This window comes from Pelodiscus sinensis, chromosome 5 (genome assembly GCF_049634645.1).
Source record: "Pelodiscus sinensis isolate JC-2024 chromosome 5, ASM4963464v1, whole genome shotgun sequence".
Lineage (NCBI taxonomy): Eukaryota > Metazoa > Chordata > Testudines > Trionychidae > Pelodiscus > Pelodiscus sinensis.
In genome coordinates, this window is record NC_134715.1 from 8,500,604 (window position 1) to 8,522,498 (window position 21,895).

The 21,895-nt window shown below is 46.9% G+C and overlaps 2 protein-coding genes and 1 long non-coding RNA gene across 6 annotated transcripts in view; 1 reads left to right on the plus strand and 2 right to left on the minus strand.

Moving 5' to 3' along the window:
- The window catches only part of SEPTIN11 (septin 11), a 121,887-nt gene extending 101,094 nt beyond the window's left edge, over positions 1-20,793 (plus strand). For 3 of the 4 annotated variants that reach the window (XM_075929448.1, XM_075929446.1, XM_025190046.2), the window contains exon 10: positions 3,498-7,294. In XM_075929448.1, coding sequence (XP_075785563.1) covers positions 3,498-3,513 — 16 coding nt within the window. In that variant the 3' untranslated portion in view covers positions 3,514-7,294. Of the gene's footprint in view, positions 1-3,497; positions 7,295-7,688 lie in introns of those variants that run through there. The other variant, XM_075929447.1, reaches the window with a different exon arrangement.
- LOC142829524 (uncharacterized) lies at positions 2,106-11,241 on the minus strand. Its single transcript, XR_012903969.1, has 2 exons — positions 11,115-11,241; positions 2,106-2,849 (listed from the first exon to the last, which is right to left on the minus strand). It is a non-coding gene; the product is annotated as an uncharacterized LOC142829524 (long non-coding RNA).
- The window catches only part of CCNI (cyclin I), a 55,432-nt gene continuing 53,637 nt past the window's right edge, over positions 20,101-21,895 (minus strand). Inside the window, exon 7 of the mRNA XM_075929449.1 lies at positions 20,101-21,804. Within this exon, the coding sequence (XP_075785564.1) occupies positions 21,346-21,804 (459 nt within the window). The 3' untranslated portion in view covers positions 20,101-21,345. The remainder of the gene's footprint in view (positions 21,805-21,895) is intronic.

Sequence of the window (21,895 nt, forward strand, 5' to 3'; positions counted from 1 at the left end):
GCCCCATTATGGGGGCAGGAGCTATTTCTGGGTACTGGCATCACCTGTAAAGGATGATGTTCACTGGGGAACCATTTAACCGTTTACCTGTTAACATCCTAACTGTGGCTGGTGTTAGGTAAAAAGTACCCATAGCTACTCACTGCCGTTCTCTTGTAGAACAGAAGTCCCCGTTGGATTGCTTCCTGAGAGATAAGCACACGTTTATTTCACTGAAATCATATGCCAATAAGGGGCTGATACTCAGTGAGTCTCTTGTAACACACTTCTTCTTCCACGCAAATAATTGTTGTCCCCAGACCTCGGCAAATGTTTGCTAGCCAATGCTCCAGCGAGCTCTTGCATTATACACATGGCATAGTGCTTTTCCTGGTATGCTGGGAAACACGGTCATAAATAATGAACACTAAAGCTGCCACCGCTGAGAGAAGAATGGATGAAGTGCAATTCATGATGTGGCTTTCGTTCTTCGGTTACGTAGGGCTTGTCTGCATAGAGGAGCGGCTGGTATGCTTTAAATCGGCCCACCCTCCCTTTTTAAAATCTGAACGAACTCTAAAATGTGGGTAAGACTTTAACTGAGCAAACTTCTACCTTCATAAGGGGACTTGTGCAAACTAGTGAGGTGCTGCTTTATTTTGTGTGCGCTCGTGTATTATTCCACACTGGTAAGTGGCTCTTTACTGGGTGTGATTTTTTCAGAGCACTTAATCCCACCGCAGAAACCAGAGAGATAGAGAGAGAGACTCCAGCTTCCATTGGTACAAGGATGTGAGCAAAGACTTTTTAAAACAACACAGGGCCGGTGCCTCTCAGATGTAAATCAGTGTAGCTCCTGTGGAGCCAAGCTAGCTTACATTAGCTGCGGATCTGGCCTTAAAAGCTTATGCAAAAACCAGCATAGAGAAAATACAGCATTTTCATGTGTACTGAAAACTCAAACAAAAAGAATCCAGAAAAGCAGATCAGTGCAGAACTAATACAGTAATTCCTCATTTAACACTATAGATATATTTCAGAAAACCATCCTGTTAAGTTAAAATCGTGTTATACAGGGTCAATTTTCCCATTGAAAATAATGGAAAAAGTGGGGGTTGCATTTCAAGCGGTGGTGTCTGTTGGGACTGGGATATAAGGTTGGGGGAGAAAGGGGACTGGGTTACAACAGGGAGGGGAGATGTTTGGCTCTGGGGAAGGGAAGGGGAGGAGAGGGGGATTGGGTTGGGAATATGTCCCTGTGACCTACTCCTGCTGGGACCCGCACTGCGTCCGGTGGGGGGGGGGGGGGTCGCCAGGAACGGCGCAACGAGTGGCGAACCCTCCACCGCTTTGCAGGGAGGCGGGGGAAGCCCCGTGCAGCCGCAGGCAACGGGCCAGCTGGGGAAATCGTGTTATTCCAGGGACGGTCGTGTAATTCAAAAAACGTTCCCTAAAAACAAAATCTTGCTGTCGCAAAAACGTGTTAAGCAGGCATGTGTTAAATGAGGAATTACTGTACTGTCTGGCAACAACCTTCCGAGATTGCTGAAATTTCTTCCTTGCATGTTTTCTGTAAATAAGAAACTGGAACAAAGGTCCTGCTGGGCATGGCTGTTCCTACATTGTGTTCCCCGAGTAGTATGGCATTTTTTCTAAGTAACCTGGAACTTTTGATGACCTTTTCCTATTCAGAAATCTTTTAAATGGCGTTGCTAATCTAATATTTATATACACTCTGCATTTTTTTTTCATCTCTTATGTATCAGACTGTACCCAGTGGTTCAGTTTTGTAACTTTCAGTAGCAGATGTTAGCTGCTAGTTGTTCCTGTGAATTCTTCTGGCACATGCGTGAGATTGGTGTATTGTATACATAATGTTTCTAATTGCCATTACAAACCACATGGTTTCTGTTCTGCCATAGAAATCCAGTCATGAGGAATATGCACTTTGCTTTGTAAATGTGTTTAAAGAAGTATCTGCATTTACCATTCCACACCAGGTTCTCAAATTTGCTCAGACTCTGGAATGAGAAATGTGGCTGTGTCTGCATTGTAGCATATCTTAGATCCTAAAAGCTTTACATTTCCTCTTGCACACTAATGAAATGATAGAGTTCTAGTAGATAAAGGGTTTTTCGGTTCTTATCATTGAACAGCGGTGGACATGATTGTGATGTTTTATACAATTACCAGCGGAAGTCCGGCTAATCCCTGAAATGCTCTCAGCCGGATTTCCCTTATAGCCTCCCCAGAATATTGGACTGCTTCTTTTGAAATGTGGAATTACACATCTGTAAGTTGGACAGCAGAGTCCTTAGCAAAATTCTGCATAAGCCGGTATAATGAAAAAGGTCCAAATTTTCTGCTGGCCTAAGGCCGTTGGAAAGAATTTGATTCTACTGCACGAAAATAACCAGCTGTCCTTGTTACTTTTTTTCCCCTGATGAATTCATAAGTGGAATTTGAGACCTACGGTTAATACACATTTTTCTAACATTTTTTGTGATGATGGCTCTGGTGAAGGAAAGGATTTTGAGAGGGAACAGCTCTTACATGAGCATAAGTCTCTTTGGCTATAGTGGTATATTATTACCAACTTTCACAGTACCGCAGCTCCTGTAAAGCAGGACTCCCCTGTGTTAGCACTGTTACAACTAATGTGCTCAAGTGCTTGCCTGGTTCCCTTCTTAATCCTATAATCTTAGTTGTGGCCTTGGCATTTCTTCATATTTAAAGGTTTTAGTGTTAGTTGCTGGCAAAGAGTGTGATCATGGCACAACCAGAGCGGATCCCTTTTAATAAGATCAGTGAAATGCATCTCGGCTCTTGAGGATCTTCAGCTGCATGCCTGGAGACGTGCTTTGTATTACCTGCAATTAATCAAACAGGCACAGGAGTTAGAACTCTTGTTTGGGCTGTTCCAATATAAAGTCACTTTGTAAAACAGTCCGAGACACTTCCCTTCCAACTTCCTTCTAACAAAAGGAAATTGTAAATGGATGCAAACAGACTCGGCCGTACTTGGGCCTGGCATAAAATCTTAAACCTACGCCCTGTAGCATGTGCAGCTGGGACCTGGACCAGACTGCATTGTCTACGTTTTCAAAAGTGAGGCGTGGCTTAAAGAGTGCCCCACTTGAGAGGTGTTCAAGGGACTTGGATTTCAGAAAATGCCAAGCACCTTCCCTTTGAAAATCAAATCCCTTTGAAGGTGTGGTAGGTTTGGCATGCAAAAACCACTAGCCACTTCTTCAAAATATCGGCCTCAGTCACTATCAAACAGTCACTAACTGTGTGGTTTTCCCCTCCCCACTCAGTTTTTCTTTGCTTTTGCTTGTCATAGAATAGAGCTGACTCCAATTTTAAGGTTTGTCTCACTCTTTTTTAATTTCATAATCCATTTGCATGGGCGTCCACTGAAGCAGAAGGCTGGTATCAGCTCTCCCATCTTCTCTTTTCTTTTGGCATTTTCATTATTTCTAATGGTTTTCGTTTTTGTGTTTTTTTTTAACTTGCAGTGCAAGCTTCACATAAAGCCTGGCCAGCCAAGGATGTTCCTGCATTCACCTGCTTTTGCAGTAATGTGTCTCTGCCATCTGCGTGGTTTTTGTTTTAAACACAAATAGCTATTAACTCATTTAATAATGGAGTGGGTGGGTGAGGCAGCCAGCACCTGGAAATTGAGTGGGGGAAGGGGGTGATTTTGTTTGAAAAGTCAATGCCATTTGTCTCTCTGGTGATAGCAGCAGCAGTCTATCATATCTGCAACTTGGTCTTGAATTGAGAGCACGGACGGTGTGTCATGGGTTTGATCCAAGGCCCCTTAATTAAAGACGCTGTAAGGGGTTCCGGATCAGGCCTTAAATGCTGCAGTTCTCTTTTGTGCACACTGCTCTCTGCAGACAGCAGGCATTCCCCTGACTTGCACTGAATAGCTTCTCACCCCACAACCAAGCCCGTGGATTTCTCTGGAAGTCCTCGTGGTGTGAGAAGCCATTCGGTGCGAATTAGATCTCTGCAGACTTGGCCAAAGTCTCCCCAGTGTGTTTGCTAAACCCATACGTCCACTTAAATGAGTGTTTCTTTGATAGCTGATTTGTAAGACTGTAGCAATCCCATTGTTAGGGGTTTTTTGTGTGTATCTATCAAAAGACCAACTGATGTTGCATGTTTTACTCTTGCATGAGTTTGTTTGTTTGTTTGGTTTTTTTTACACTTTATGGATAATACGACTTTTGGCTTGGCTTTTTGTTATGCGCCCAACAGGTTAAATATCTCTGCAATAATCCTTTTATATTCAGTGTTGTGGCTAACCGTGCAGTGTGCATCAAAATGAACTGCAAATTCCCAAGACAGAAGGTTTTCCCCACTCAATTGCTTTGAAATCAAGTGTCCCCCATCAAACTAACCAGGTGACTGAAACCGAATCCAAAGCTTGAATACGCTGTCCCCAGATTGCCTGAGTACGATGATCATCCCACCATGCTCCATGGACTCCTCTAGGGCCCCATTCAGCAAACCCATGGTCATGCATTGACTTCAGGAAGAGTCCTTATAGGGGTAAATATTTGCACATGCTTAAGCGGTTGCAGGATCAGTCTCGGAACATTCCGTTGTCAGAGAATCATTAAAGGACTTAATTAAAACTCCATTAATATCAGTTACTCTGGGCTCCTAAACACAGAATACAGGTGCTCATTCTCTATAGCTATCTTGCTTGACAGAGACATAATGAAGGTAACATCAATGCACGGCCGGCAAAGGCTTGGGATGCAAATAGAAAAACGGTGACTGAACATCTAGCATAAGCTAGGCCTTTTCTTAGGGCATACTTGGTGAGAAAACTAACCTAACTGTTTAATTTGTATTTTCTATGCCGTTCCTGTTTGGACAGAGTCTTTTCCTTTCTGATACGTTCCAAGAAGTGGCAACCCATGTTTACCCTATGACTTCTGGATCTTTCTCTACTGCTGATGTGCTGCCAGGTTTCCCTCTGCTCCTAGCTAGGTAGTCTCCTGTTTTCTTACTGTAAAGCACACTTGAACTTAACCCTCTTCACCTAATCCCACACATTCCCACTGTGTGAAAGTCTTAACCCAGTGCTTTGGGTAAAAACAAGCAAGGTGGGAATGTGTGGGGGTTGCTTTGTTGGTTTTTTTCTCTCTCCCCCTCACTGAATAAACATGGCTCTTAGGGAGGGGAAAGGATCTCTGGACAAACGGCATGCATTGAAGCAAAGGAAAAAGCAGGGAAAAGCTATTTTGCAGTTCAAGCTAAGTTGTCCCGGGGCTATCACAATCACTGGATGGACCAACAGTGGCAGTCGCTTGAGCCTAACCTTGCTAATTCACGGGGTGTTGAACACATGAAGCCAGTTTCTAGCCAAGGGCTGCGTGTGATCATGTAATATGCACAAGTCTGAAGCTTACATGTTTGCGTAGTGTACTTGCATCAGCTGTGTCTGTGCATGTCCGTTTTTTAATTAACATGGGGGGGGGGGGGGGAAACAGGTGAAGTGAGGGGGTTGTGCCAAGTAAAATAATTTAAATTTAACATTAGTTTCTTCTGCTTGGTTTCAAATCCCTTTCAGGGGAAGCTTGGCAGAGGAAAAGTAGCTGGCTATTTTCATTTTGGACATGAAGCTGCTGCCATATGTATTAAATGCTGCTGGGAGGGGCTAGTTGGGTCCCCCGCTCCAAAGCAGTTTTGGAAAGGCTGGGCATGAATTGCAAACTTGCAAAAGTGTTTGGGGTTGTGTTTTTTGCCAAATAGCACACTAACTTTAACAATCCCTGGGCCATGTTTAGCTTGTTACTGCTGCACTTCTCTTTCCTTTCTGTATCTATGCCTTTTTTCACAGTAGTCCCTGGCTCTGCACGGAATAAATGACCCCCTCAAAGCTAGTTGGATGTGCTTTTCACCTTTGCATGTAAGTACAGCAGCAAAAGACCGCTCTGCCCGCTTTTGAAATGAATGAAAGTTGACTTTTTTCAACCAGTGGCAATGAGAGTTTCTAAAATTTTAAGTAAACCACCAGCTTCAGCTGGGATTTTCAAAGGCGCTAAAGGGAGTTAGGCACCTGATTAGCGACCGTAACTCATTTGAAAATTCCAAATTAAGGTGGCACTAGCCTCCACAGAGCCTCAAAAGCAAGTGTGAGGGTTACAGCCATGACTGGTCACACACCAGTGCCTCTGGGAAAGGCGTTGGTCAGTCAATTCTTAGGATGTTATAAATGAGCAGGAATAACCAATGGAGGGCTCATTTCTGGGAATCCAAGTACTCCCTGGATGTGGAGGACACACTGGCCACTTGGGCTAGTTGATGATGGTTCTGAAATGCACTGCTGGAGCCACCTTATTCCCACTGACTTTACAGCTAAGTTTAAAAAATGGAAAATACGGTGGGCGGGAGGGGGTCATGGTTCAAGAGTGTTCCTCTTGCACTCCATGGCAAAACTCCCCTTGGCCTAACTCTGTTCCTAGAAATGTCAACACTTTTGTGGCTGAGGAGCAATGGGAAACAGAAAGTTACTCAGTGGGACAGGGAGACAAACTACTAAGGAAGTGCAGAAAGTACCCTTTCAGCTGCCAGGCCAAGTGGTGTGCCCCTGAACCCTGGAAGCTTTCTTAAAGCAGTAAACTGATAAGCAAGTAAAAATAAACAAATAAAATAAGGGTTTTAAAAAATGAAATACACGAGTCGTCTTGACAAAGTGGTAAGTGATCTTGTATTTAACAATTCCATTTTTTCCAAGTCATTCTCATTCTATTTTTAAATGGTTGTGATGGAAAAAACAGCAATGTCTGATGTTGGTGTGCAATCATATCAAATCTGTCCATTTGAATCGTGGTGTGATTTGTCGTTCTCACAGTGTTAGCAATATCGGTTTCCTCCAAGGAGTCATGTGCATTTACAGTATATATGTGTGAGGCCCTAGTCAGCGTGTAACAGCAGGGGAATATGCAAATATGAAGGATGTTTTTAAACTAACTGAAAATAAAGCTGTGAACAGCAGTAGGAATATTTTGTGTACTTTTTTTAAAAAAATGCTCATAGCCTTAAATGATGGGTTATTTTCAAAGAGCAAGGTAATGTTCTACACCTATGTTTTTGTCAAGATGACTGTGTCCCAACAGCCAGTGTTAATGAAGAATTATACATGTATGTATCTTAAATGTCACTTTTTGATGTCAGAATATTTCATTTTTTTGTAGTCCAAAATGAATCCTTATCTTCCAGCATTGCTCCGTTCCTTTTTATGTGAATACTGCCAACACACAACGTGGGAAAGGGAAATATATTTTTACCCAAACATTCTGTGTGGCCTTTGTAACTTTCTTTTCTTGTGGTTACTTGGTGCCAAAAGGAAGCGGATGTATGCATGAGCTCTAAGCATGACACTTTCATGCTTGATGTTAACGTAGACGTGTGTTTTAATTGCTTTCTGGAAGCACCAAAGCAGTTCACCAGTGGCAGAATTCATTACCTTTAAAAAAAAAAATTCCCATTCCTTGCTCCTCTTCTCCTGTTCACTAAACAGGTGCTTATTGGGCTGACCACTTCACACGAATCCTGCTCGTGTCCTGCTGCACTAAAACCTGCCTCGGGCTGCTTTCTCCTTCACAGCTTACCTCCTTTAAAATGTTGAATTTTCTCTGTCTCTCTCATTTGATTCTGATCCTTTTTTTTTCTTCTCTCTTCTGTAGCTTCTTCTTTATGTAACCACCATCTTGCCAAGCCCCCCCTTTCCTTTCTCCTAATGGACAGTAGCGCATTAGAAGAGCCAGCGGGAGGTGTACACACCCCTTGGGAGAAGATTTACCTCATTTTTTCCATCATCTCCATCTTGCTCTCTAAACTGTGGGTCAGGGGTGGGTGGAAAGATCTGTGTGCTCCCTACCAGTGCCCACTCGGTCTTCTACAAGATTTTCATTATTGCAGAGAGAGAAAGCGGACAGTAAAACACAGCTATTTCATGGGAAACTTTTTTTGTGGGCCACAACCGATACACTGCTATCACTAAGAAGCTTATGGACCCCTGACTGAGCGTGCACTAGCACAGTACTTTTTTTTTTTCCTGTGCCGTTTAAAAACCTTTTCAAGGGAAGCATGGCAGATTCGGAGCCTCTCAGCCAAACAGCCTGAGCTGATGGTTTTGAAAGCAGTGCGTTCATGCTGTGGCTGCTCTGGCACATATTAAGCCAATTATTAAAACAGTTCCTTGGACAGGAATTACTATTTTTAATACAAGGTTGCATGAGCAGAAGAGCTGCTAGTTGATAGTGTCCCATTGATGGAATATGTTCACATTGTCAGCTGGTCTTCTGCCTAATGGTGTGGAAAAATGGGATCTTTTCCTAGGAAGTCCAGCCATGCAGATTGCTGGTTGAGCAGAAGACTATTTTTAAATATATGGAAACCACCCACTAATCATTTATTGCTTTATGCAGTCTTGCTGTGGCATTGGGGCATAACTTTTTCACTTCAGAAGCAGATTCTGTAGAAGAGCTTGAAAAGTGCCAAACTTTTGCTAAAAACAAGTAAGCTTGTAACTTAATTTACATGTGTAAGTCAAGTGCCCTCTAGTGGCAGTGGGTGCTGTTCATTTGAGTAGTTTTAGGTGTGGGGAGGGGGAGAGACTTAATCCGTTGCTGCCATATAGTAGAAGTTCATGGCTGCAGAGCACAAACCACTGCCACAGGGTGCACTGTGGCATTACAAAGGGACTGCAGCTTATTTTAATTAAACACCCTCAGTTATGCCAAACTTGCATAGATGCTTTAATAGTACCAAAAATGCTCCTGAAAGAAGATTTGGATGCCCTATGCTGGAAAGAGGACTGGGGCCGGAACAGCACAACCACCATTGTTTTTCTTCTCTTGTAAGGCTACTCTGATGTATTTCTGTTCTACAGTTTAGTTCATTAGCTTGAGAATTGACACTTGTTCTAGTTAAAAGAAAAAAGCTCAAAAGGTTGAAGTTCCCTAGTCTGGCACACTTGGGACCTGAGCAGTTCTAAACCAGAGACTTTTCCAGACCACAAGAGGTCAATATGGTCTAACAGCATTACCAGCACTTTCAGGCTATGTCTACACTGGTGTGATCTTGCGCAAAAACTCTTTCCTGGAAGAACTTTGGAAGAGCTTTTGCAGAACTACTCTTGTGCTACAGTGCCTCTACACTGGCATATGCTTTTGTGCAAGACCATCCTTGCCAGTGTAAATGCTCTCTTGTGCAAGACAGCTCTGATGACCATTTTAACTATAGGGCTTTCTTGTGCAAGAAATTCATGTTGCCTGTGTACACTGCCCTCTTGTGCAAGAACAGTTGCACAAAAGGGCTTATTCCTGAGTGGGAGTGTCAGTTCTGGCACAAGAAGCCCTGATTTCATACATTAGAACACCAGTTTACTAATAAGAACACACAGCCAGAGCTAAATAACAGCACAGACCCAGGACTGGGGAAAAATTGACCACATGCATGAAGAATTTTACACTAGAAAGTGGTGTGCAGTTAGGACTCTATAGCTGAAGCAAAACAACACAGAACACCACAACACTTTTGCAACGTATTAAGGTTAAAACACAAGGCTTTGAACCATTTCTAAACACAGGATGGTGAGTGTATCGGAATGAGGCTAGGCTATTAATATTTCATTTCTTTCACAAACTTTTGTTGTTTTAATAAGATGTGACCTTTCCATATTAGAGTTGAATTGTATCTTCTAGCACTGTGTAAGCAGCAGAGCAGAGGTGAAAAGTCCCAGCCTGGACAGAGTCAGGCCTCACTTGACTCGTGCTGCAGCCTTGATTTGAGCGTACAGTCTTGCTCAGCAATGCATGTGTTAAAGGGGTTTTCAAAAGCACCCCAGTGAAATGGGTGCTGCTGTACCACCAGCGAGGGAGGATGGGTTTGGCAGTAGCCACCTCCCAAAAAGCCACAAATCATTTCCCCCTGCTCTTCTATTGTGAGAGCATGCAGAAGTGCAGGTAGGAGCAAGCACAGAGGTTAATCAGTCTGAGTATTTTCTGAATAAAAAGATAATGGTGTTAAAAACTGGAGACCAGATTTTGAAAATCTCTGCTCATCACATTTCCCCCTAGTCCTGACAGAAAACCAGCTGCTTACAGCATGGTCCTAAAAACCCGATCTTTCCATGTGCTACTAGGAGCCCTTGCAGCTCATGCAGGAACTACTGGCCATTTCTCACCCCCTGCAGATGGGGCAATACTGGTACAGCACAATTTTTTTTTTTAAACACCCCCCCCCCCCCCCCAGCGTGGAGTAAGTTTCCCTGCTGGCCTGTGTAAAAGGAGTAGAGATCAGCTGAGGGGCAAGAGCTTAGGGGCCTAGCTGTACAGCCACTTGGATAGTCACCCCCTATTACATCCTCATGCAGAGCACCCCCTGAGGCTGCTTTCCAGGCAGCTGGAGGAGCCAGACCATTACAGGAGGGTGCTGTGAGAGACAGGTGAGCCACAGGATACTGGTTCTTTATGGGCAAGGCAAGGCTTGGATTCTCATACGAACTCTGATAACAGTGACAATCCTGCCCCTAACGGTACAGCAGCTCCTCATTCTTCCTTATGGGTTTGTAACTAGTGGTGTGGGGCCTTTGGTGTGTGAGCTTGGAAGGCACTTGAGCTCAAATACCAGCATGTCTGGGAGATGGCAACCCATCTAATGTTCCAAGCTGGCACGTTTCTTACTATCCATGTTTAAAAAGTTTCCCACGCTGTTTTGACAAGGAATTTTGACAAAGGGTGGGAGTGACTCTCTCACTCCTCCCCTCCCCCATCACTGCAGCTGTTCAGACAAGGCACACATTACTGTTCTTAATAGGGGGCGAGACGACAGCTGCCCACACTGCTGTGGTCCGAGGGGCCTAGAGCCTGTACTGCACCAGGCAAGGAGCCCTTCCCCAGGGTTTTACAGCAGCTACTAGAAGCAGCGAGGCATTAAATGAATAGTGGTTCCCAGAAGCTGCTCTTTGGCTTATTTGCCCCTCCCTTCTGGAGATGAGCCTGTTGTGAGAAGACGCCATCTAACACCCCACTGACTTCAACAGACCCACACGGAGGTGCCCCCACACAATGAGTTCTCTGTACAAAGAGCTATAGAATGGTGCCTACCTGTATCCAGGCATGGCTTCCAGCTGGTGCAGGGTGCTAATGTTCCCTGTGGGCACAGTCATTGCAGCTGGCCTGACATTAGTGCTGCATCACCTTCCTTCCCTGAACGTGGCCAAGAGCCTGCTTCCCTGGAACAAAATGAATCAGATTTGGTATCTCACCTACAACGGAGGTGACACTAGCTTTAACATGGGCTGTGTCATGGGTAACAGGCTTAGGGATAGCTGGCAGGGGCATGAAGTGACGTAGGGCCAGTAGCACCCATTGAGCTATGCAGATTTACACCAGCTGGGCTCTCCTGGGCTTTCTGCACAAGAACAGCTGTTCTTGCGCAGGCTTGCAGAGTGTCTACACTGCAGCTGCGTTCTTGCGCAAGTAAATTTACAGTAAAGCATCAGAAAACAGGGCTTCTTGCACAAGAGTTAGTCCTCTCGTGCAAGAGCTCTTCCACAAGAAGGTAGTGTGGACTGGCAACAGGGATTTCTTGTGCAAGAAAGCCTTATGGCTAAAATAGCCCTCAGAGCTTTCTTGCACAAGTGTCCACACTGCCATGGACGCTCTTCCACAAAAGCACACGGCTGTGTGGACTACTCTTGTGGAAGACCTTTTGCACAAGAACGCTTGTGCAAAACAGTTCTTGCGCAAGAAGCCTACAGTGTAGACGTAGCCCTGGAGTATTGCGGTTAGAACCCCTGATCTATTTACAGTGCTTGAGCACCATTCGTCTGTAAGCCAGCAGTTCCTTGTACCTTGCACCACCCCCATTGATTGTTTCTTCTCCCTCCCCCCCCAGCACACACAAAGTCTGTGCCCCAAGGAGCTTACAGTTTCAGTAGTGGAGTGGCTGGGCTGTTCGCACGGTGCCTAGCACAGCAGCAGGATCCCACTCTGGGGTGAGAGCTCCCAGGCATTACTGCAACCCAAAAACTGCAGCACTCTCGTATGGAGGCCTTAAATGCCAGGAAAACCCTGAGAGCAGAGAATCCAGCACTCACTACCGGTGATGGTGTAACTGCTAAGCCACAGCATTAGAAGGGAGATATGAAACAGACTCTTTGCAGTCAGCACTGCAGGTTCTGCACGCTTTAGGGGAAATCAGGCTCCTTCCAATGCATTTAAATGCTGAGCGTAATTGTGAGGTGGCCATGGCACAGGCACTCTGAGGCAATGTTTGTACAAATTTCCCATCCATGCGTCTTACTTCCCTTTCCCACCCTTCACGTGGCCACCATCTCTACTGAGGCACCCTGGACAGGGTCAGAAAGAGTCGCCACTGACCTGTTCTCTCCCAGTAACTGGCTCGTACAGAGCGCATGCACTGCTGCGTTGGCATCCCACACAGCCCTACAAGGAAGAGATGGTGAGATGGTTAAAGCATGGGCCAGTATCAGTTGTGGTCACGATGCTGGTGCCAAAGGAACCACCATGGATGGAGCCTCCATGGGGGGTTAGATGCAACCAAGCATGGCAGGAGGTGACAAGGGGAACAGAACGTGGTGTCCTCGAGGGATCATGGTTGCAAGGGCACCAGCCTGCTGGGAAGTGATGGTTCGGGTGCTTCTATCGAGCGACTGGCGCACCCACAAACACCCGATCCACAACACACCCGCTGGGTGTGCAGGCTTCATGTTTTAACAACGCGGGCTTGGGTCTCGTGTGGTCTTTTCAATGCTCCCTTTCCCCTTGCACAGCCATCCCATGGGGGCAGGCCCCCAGGAGAACGCAAATGCTTGAAATTGGGCCTCTGTCACGGAGCAGGGGGAGTCACCAGGCCCTGCGCCCCCACCCACTGCCAGTTGTGACACCCAGCCAGCAGGTAGAACAGAAGGTTTATTCATTGACAGGGACACAACGTAGCCCAGACTTGTTAACACAGGAACCAGAAGCAGCCAGTACAGTCCCTCGTGGGGAGAGGGAGGCCCAGAGCCAGCAGCACCCCCCCTCCCCGCATCCTCCACCAGCTGAGAGAATTCACCTTGCCTGAGAATCTAGACACAGGAGGGGGCAGGGCTGCCTCCAGGCTGGGGGGGACGAGTTACTGGGGGGGTCTCACGCGGTTGCTCCCCCTACCCAGACTCAGCATGACAATAGCAGCTCAAGCTGTCCTGTAACCTAAGATGGGGCAGCCTTCCCCTCTGAAAGCCACACCCTGTATTCCCATCCCCAGCTGGATAGGGAGGTAGTGCCCAGGGAAAGGGAGGCGCGCACACAGTTACAACAGAACAGCACAGGAGGGAAGGAATCACCCACCAAAGAGAACAGAGCGGAGACAATCCCCGCTACGTCACAGCCTGATACGCGAGCAGCTCCTGTTTCTACACCCAGAGGGGAGGGAAGCAGGTCACAGGCCTGCCAAGGCTTCATTGCTCATGCGCTGTGGGGATGGCGCTGGAGGAAATGGAACCAGAAACATGCGACACCACGGCCTATTAGACATGAAGAATTTACTACTGTTTTTGGAGCCACTTGCGTGGTGGAGGGAAGGGAGACATTTGGAACACTCCCGGGCCTGTCAGTGTGACAAACATCAGCTTGGATTTGGCCAGTATCTAGGGCAGGGGGTGGGGAACCTTAGGGCCAGCGCCTGGTGCTCTAACCGCCCCCGCCATGGGGCTGTAGCACACAAAATCTACTAGCCAGGCCCCCCTAGATTCTGGTGTGCAAGGGGGATATGGGAAGTGCCCTTTCCTCGCTGTTGGGGGCCACAAACATGAGGGCAGATAATTGGGGTTTTTTTGCTTCTCACTTGTGTCCCCTCCCCCCACCCAAAAAAAGGTTCCCCACCCCAGTCTAGATCATAACTTCAGCATTCACAATTCAATACAGAGCACACTGAACCCACGGGCCAGACTCCCATTGACTGCAATTGATTTCAAGTCCCACCGAGATGAGACTTGAAGTTTTCCCCTCTCCCCCCAAAACACACAAATTGCCACAGGAAAAGCCAAAGGAACTCTGGCCCCAGCCAATAGGACTCTGGGCTGACTTGCCTGTCGAGGAAGGGGATGGTTAACCATTCACTAAGCAACCCTCCTCAATGTGACATCTTGGGTGTGATCACCTCACACATAGCACAGCATTGTGGTTCGAAGAACTTCATGAAGGGAGAAAGAGTTTAATATTGTAAAAACAATTTCTTTATTTAAAAACTAAAGAACAGGCCAGACTCCACGCAGGGAGAAGCAGAGAATTCCCCTAAAGACCTTGGCAAAGTACTAGACTACAACGGCTTTCCCCCTAGTTTCGGCCTGTTCTACAAAATTGAAGACCTGGGGCGTGCCGAGAGACATGGGGAATGGCTGGTTTTGACACCTGAGGTGACTATGTACAGGGGAAATGGGAAACACCAGGAGTGAATTATTTAAAACAGGATGCACGTCGCCTGAAGGCAGAGCCTGCTTTGTGTGCCAGTTCACCAACGCCATGCACCCTGTGTGGCCATCTACATCCGCACAAAGCGTGTATGGATCAGAAGGGACGGGCCGATTCCTCACCACCTACATATTCAGCTGCAGACTCATCCCAAAGAGCCCTCTTGCAGGGCTGATGAGGGCCACAGTTTGAGACCCACTGTTCTTTTCATCCCTGAGAGCACTCCCAGGAACTGAAACCTTTGCAAAGCCCAATGTCTCAGGCTGCAAACTACAGGGCAGCCGTTTAATTATGGTGAAAGAGGCACCACACCATCTTCCCCTCGGGGTAACAACAAGCATTCAAGCCAAGGCAAAATCCTCAGGGGCTTCCATCCCTATTCTGAATTATTTTAGGGTATGTAAGAGACTAGTCGATTATCTGATAAGCATAACCTTTTGCTATTGGATAGCTGACTAATCGCTTCTCCCCCCCTCCCTCCACCCTTGCTGCCTCTAATAGGAGGAGGAGGAGCAGGAGTCCATGCTGGGGGGGAGGGAGAGTGCAGCTTAAAAGCCAGTTTGCCCCAGCACTGTCTCCGCAGGGGGCAGGGAAGTAGTGGGGACCAGGCGTGAGCTGGGAATCAGCTGATTCCCAGCTTGCGACCAGTCCCAGATGTGTCTCTAGCCTTTCAAATGTATTAAGAGCCTGCTGGTTCTTAATACATCTCAAAAGCAGAGCGCAGCGAGGGGAAAACCAGCGTGAGCCTGGACTACTGAATTCTGGCTCATGCAGCCCCTCCCCCCACACTGCACACCAGCCTTTTAAATGTATTAAGAGCCAATAGGCAGAGCTGCAGCAGGGTTAGCTCCCATCCATCGACTAGTGATTACATTTAACATCCCTAATTCAGAACACAGTGCAACCGCGTCTTTGGCCACAGGAGGGAGGCAGATACTGCAAGAGACACTGTGTGTGAGACTCACTTAACCAGGATCTGAGATGTCATTCCAGAGTCGGGAAGCACGTAACCTAACCAGGGTGTGGCGCTGCAGCAACAAAGATGCAGTGGGGTGGGCTGCACAAACACCCAGCTCCTGGGACGTTAGCCCATCCCTCTCCACAAGCTCGCATGGATCTGACTCTCCCAGTAGAACCACTGCTCTGAGTGCCCAGGAGACGTGGCCCTGTCCTGTGCGGCCACACACGGCTGGCCAGGGAGGAGGTGAGGCGTGGCATGACCACAAGGCCTCCAGCAGTGGGCATCAGGGCCTGGTCCACCCGTCACACAGCCCTGGGCGTATTTGCAGACTTACCAAATCTTCTCTCGAGAGATTCGACAAGCCGACTTCTTTAGTCTTCCATCAGAGGTCTGGTTTGCCAAACCGTTTCTCCACGTGGCACTTCAGAAGGACGACGCCAGGAAACAGGCTCAACGCTGAAGGCGTGTGTAGCAAGGGCACGTTAATACTTCGCTCTCAGCGAGGCTTAGCTGCTGGGCGGGCGCCCCAGCTCTTCCAGGCTTCCCATCACGGCACAGAAATAATGGAGCCAGGGTGCACTTCTGATCTATGGGGAGTCAGCTGCTTCTAGGCCTACAGCAGGGCCTCTGGCTCCCAGGAGGGGCTTGGGTGGCCGAGGCTGTGGAATGGAAACAGCCGAGGGGAAGGAATACCACTGAGGGGCCGGATTAGCTTTGCTGTTGAGTGATCTCTGCACTGGGGAATTGGAGGGACAGGGGCATTGGCTCATTACAGCCAGCTTGGCAGGGCGCTAATTGGAAAACCTGCAGAGGAGTCTGAGCAGACACAGGGGCCCCAGGCCTCCACGGAGCTGGTCCTACCTGCTGAGCTCAGCAGTGTCCGTGGCCAGAGTCCGGAGAGCACAGGAACCTTGTGGAGCTTCCCGGCCCTCTGCAGGGCCACAGTCCAACCCTAAGACACATTGACCGCTTGGCCGTAGTTCTCTGTTCACACCTCACTAACACACTGCAGCGTGCGCTTCACTTGCGGCAAGTGCAAGGCCCAGGGAAGTCTGGAGGAGGCAGGGGGGTATTCAGCCACAGATGGGCTTCTCCTTCGCACACCCCAGTCACTTTTCAAGTCACAGACCAGGGGCTTCACTGAATCAGGGCCGTTTAAGTCCTGAATTAAACTCTTGGTGCCAAAGAACAGGGATCTGAGCTCAGGCCTAGAAAGCCCAGCTGTTTACCGCTGCACAGTCCCTGGAGACTCGCTAGTTCTGCATTTCCCTTTTGTTGGGTCACACAAACAAAGGTCTTTAAAGTGAGAGAGATGCAGCCCTGTGAGTCTGGTCTAGCTGAAACAAAACACAGGACTATGCAGCACTTTAAAGACTGACAAGATGGTTTATTAGGTGATGCGATTTCGTGGGCCAGACCCACTTCCTCAGCTCACGAAAGCACATCACCTAATCAACCCTCTTGTTAGTCTTTACAGAATATTTCTGAAACAAAAGACAGGACTATGCAGCACTTTAAAGACCTCTCACCATTCAAACTAGCTGGTCTGTAACTGCCCTGCCCTGTGTAACCCAGAGAACTCTACTGCTGCACCTACGAATCACTAAGTTTAATTCTGCCTTCCAGACTGCTGACATTAACCTTTCTGGCTTGTGCATGCTTACTTTTACATCTTGAAAACTCTCGGGTGACAAGAGAACAGCAGAAATGACTGAGGTAAGATGCTTTTGTGGCGGGAGGAGAGAGAAATCAGTGAATTGTTTACTTAAATCATCGTTTTTAGAATTCGCTGGGTGTTGTCAATTTACCCAATCAGAGCACATGGCCCCAGCCTCCTAGCCAAACTAAGGGTGATCTTCATTTAAGGAGCTGATCAAACAATGACTAAATATATAATTTCAATGCCCAACGTGTCACCTGCCAGCCCTCCCCCCCCCCAAACGAAACTACACAGTCTCCAAAGGTAGTGCCAACAGGAACAAGCCAAGGGAGCTAGCCACGCTGATACATACTTGGGAGTCACCAAGTGTGTAGGGGACTAAGATACCCAGTTCCTAGTGACGTCCCCAATTCCCTCCGCTTCCTCTGAAAGTCCTGGCCATTGTCACCAAAATGGAGGAGCTGGGTGCTCCGCAACCTCTGAAAACCAGGCCACTGAGTAGTAACTTCACTACTAATAAAACTTCGTTTCCCTAGAGCTGCTAATGAAAAATGTTCTAAATGAACCGAGGCACAGAGCAAGGGAGTGACTAGCCCATGCACAGTTGGGAACAGAACCCCTCTCTCCAGAGGCCACACTAGTTTTTAATCACCCATTTTTGAAAATCTGTCCATAATTTTAGTGCCGAATGCAAAAAGCCTCCACCGTGCGGCTGCACGACAATGGGAATATTCACCCAGATTCAAACAAAGCAGCATTGCAGCTTATCTGGGTTCTGAACCATACACGGGTGAGCCCGGGAGTCAGAGCTGAGTGCAGAGGGGTGAGAAGTCAGTGACGGTCTCTACTTACGGCAGCAACACCTAGAGGACATGCCCCGCCGTACGGGAAAAGAGCAGCGTAGAGAGTGAGGCGTGACTTAGGCAAGTAAAGGCTCACCAGAGCCAAGCAGCTCAAGCACGGCCTGCCACATCTACACTGCCATTTTACTTTTCACTGCAGCATGAAGCTACAAGCACTCAACACGGCGCTGCCAATGTAGACAAAAATCTATACCAAAGAATTCTCCATTGATACCGTAAATTAGCACATATAACCCGCACACGAGTATTACCTGCACCTGTGTATATCCCCCAGTTTTCCCTGATTGAGTAAAAAAAGTCTTGTATGCCCCGCGCATGTGTATAGTCCATGGGAGATGAACTACAGGTAATGTTAATGCAAAGCGCCTGTAATCAAGTGTTAATGAGCCACAGCTGGTAACACCGAGCACTAAGCAGGCTACAACCCTTATCACTGGTATATAACCCCTTTGAACCACACTGTTTTGAGGGAAATCAGGCTCCTTCCAATGCATTTAAATGCATCTTGGCACCCTAGGCGACCACTGACGGGCCGCAACTGGCCGAGGAGGATGCTGCTGGCGTGGATTCTAGAGATCAGAGTGAACGAGAATGTGAAGACGGGGTTTTTAATCGTTTTTATTCTTTTACTGGTTGCACAGTAAACTAATGATTTTAATAGAACTGCCTCTTATTAAATTAAAATATGCTGCTTTCTCAAGTAAAAGTCAGTCTTGTCTTCCTTTCAGTAAAAAAAAAAAACAAAAAACCTGTATTACATGCGGACGAGTATAGCCGGGGGTGGGTATGTAAAACTTTAGCAACTATAACCCGCGGGTTATGCAAAGTACGGTAACTTAATTTGTAACCTGTTAGTGCCTGGCTGGCTGTGAACAGCGTCTCCCCACAGGGCTCCACCACACCTAACCAAAGCAGCAATTCACATCCCCACCCCCTGTACTGCCCAGGGCCTCGCACCCTCCCAGGGGGCTTTGTCTCACCTCTCTGCTTCTTTAGCTTGTCCGTTTGGTTTCTCTACCCATGTCACCTTGTCCAGATTGCCAGGCATTTGCCAAATGTCCAGCAGCATCAAGAAACAGCCACATGCATTTTCCAGCCCCTTCACGTCCTCCATGGAAGCAGAGAGCTCTGTAAAACATTCTCCCCAGGGCCCACAAATTAGTCACAGGTCAGGAGAAGGGAACAAGACGGCTAAGAAATTGAGAGAAGGGAATAGCTAGAAAGGGTGTTCAAAGGCCTGATCCCCAATCTGCTCCCACTCAGCCTCTTGGGAACATGCAAGACACTTTTCACCTCATGTTTAAAGGACAAGGAGAGAGAGCCTGTTATGTCTCTCTAGCAACCTCCTTGGATGCTGTTCTCAAGACAGTTACATTCAGCCGTGTATGGGCTTACCTCAGAGCTGGCCAGCGTGGAACTCACCTACAGCAGCAGCTCCACCAACACGACCAATGACTGGAGCATTCATGTAGCCTGGCCACCAGAGTTCTTACCTCTGTCCCAGCGAGGCCTGCCCAGAGAGGGTACCTGTCCAGAAGGAGGGCATGCGCTCTACAGGAGCTGGGAGCGTAGGGAGAGCAAGGACGGATTAGAGACCTTGAGATGTGGCCCAGGAGTAGGTTATTAGAAGCCTCATTTTCAATGGGGAGGAGGAAGGGAAATCATGACTACAGCGGCTGACTTTTCTCTGTATCTGCTCCAAACAGCTTGCTCAGTGTGTCTGGGGGGAAAGATGGCAGAGAGGCAGGCAGATGGGTTTGGGAGATGTATGGTGGATAATGGAAGGCACTTGTGTTTGGAAAGCAAGGAACCAGAGGGGGAAGGATAAGGAGAAACAAGGAGAGTCTCAGAAGTAAAGAGATGGAGAAGGAATGGATGAAATGAAATCCAGATGGCATGTGACTCACTTGGCATCCTGAATCTTAGCGGCTCTGGAAAAAAAAACAGAAGTCAGGATTACAGTGTATTAAAACCTACATTTCCTTTTCTCTGGATGCCATGCTTGGAACAACCCAGCAGGCTGTAGCTTAGCAGCATTCCTCTGGCTCTCATGTACTCACTTTAGCCCAGTGCAAAAAAAAAAAAAAAAAAAAAAAAAAAAAAAATTAACACACAACACACCTCAGAAAATAAAGGACAACTTTTTTTATTGCTACCAGAAGGCTTTCATCAGTACAATGGCTCTGAACACCATACCTTCCTCAGAGCTGCGGAGAGAGCTAAAGATCCAGGGCAAATCATTCTGAGAAACAGAGGTATAACATTTAAAAAGACAAGCCTTTAAAGATTTTTTTTGTAAATTGTTGGTTAAACGTGACAAACACAAAACTTGGGGTATTTTGTGGCATATAATTACACAAGTTCCAAAATTCAGGATCACAGAACTGTCCCAGCCTCTAACTGAGCAGCACTGATCTTATGCTAAAGTTTACAAACATAGGAATCGTAATCAATTGCAAATTCACGGTTTGCATTTGATGCACACATAATTAAACCTTTGTGAGCATCTACAAGAGAGCCAATTGAGTGCAAAAATCCTGGTGTGGATGCAAAAAAAATTAAATTAGCCTAATTAGTTGACTGATTTTTTTTTTCAAATTTTAAAATGAAAGTAAACACACACTTAGTTTCCAAAGATCACAATTACTAATTATTTGTGTAAGACACTAAATACAGGCTCCCTCTTACTACCTCACGCTTTTCTATAGCATGTTCACACTGCTTTGGATTTTTAAAGGTGGGGGGGTGGAGAGGAGAGAGAAAAGAGTTTGCAAACACATAGGATTTTTTTTTTCCAAATCTTTAAAGCCAGTTTGAAATATTCTCACATTAAAACACCGAAGTGACTAATGAGATAAAGAAAGATTTTTGGTTATAATGAAAAGTTATCTGCGGCAAAGGTCAGAGTACAGAAAGTCACACACAAGACTTGCAGAGTGTTAAAGGAAGAGCAAGCAGGAAGAGAGCAAGGAGGAAAAAGGAAAACTGAACAGACACAGCTGGGAAACCTGGCACAATTTTGTACAATCAATGTGAGCTCTTGGACATGGAAGACAGATTACATCACAGTAGCAGAAAAACAGTGGAACCAATGACACTAGAAAGAAACAAAATTGCTACTTTTTTTGTTTTTTGGGGTCTTTTATAGATTTTTTATACTTTTTGTGTTTTTAAGTACTTAAATAATAGTTGAACAATAATTAGCCACACTAGAAGGGCGAGTGGAAATTAAAAAAAAAGGGGGTTTTCTTGGCTCTCTTCAGTTCAGCCTGATTAGATACAGCTTCTTTCCTCAGTCCCCTCCCAAACACATCACAGCCCGACTTGGCATGGTTTAAAAAGTAGCTTTCCGCTGACGGCTTGTGCAGGCGGTAGCTACACAACAGAGACCGGCTGCAAAGGTGGGCAAGGGGAACTGCTGCCCTCTTGCCTCGACGCATCAGCACCACAAACAGACCCCACATTTTCTAGCGCCACCGCTTCGGGGGCACTGTCTTCGTTGTAGAGCCGTTTGATTCCATCATAGAAGTCATCCACCTCCATCTCTTCCACTTTGCGCTTGGCAGAGGCTTGCTTGCACCCAGTGGGAACTGCCAGACGCTGGTAGAACACGGCTGTACCTTTGATTGGCACTGCTGGTCGGCTGTTGTCCTTGGAGAATTCTGGGCCTGGGACAGAGGAGGGGTTGAATTTGAACGCTCCTCTGTTACAGGTCACCAGGGTATGCTTGAGGGGACTGTAGACATATACAGAATTGGGCGGCAGAGCAGACTGCAGAGTGGAAAGATGACGGGCCACAAGCTCCCGACAGTGGATCAGCTGGGAGCTGTCCATCTAGACAGAAGGAAAAGACACAGGCATTGCAAAACCAAGGTGAGACACTGGTAAGGAGCAAAAGGGCTAGGAAATCAAGTGTCATTCTGGC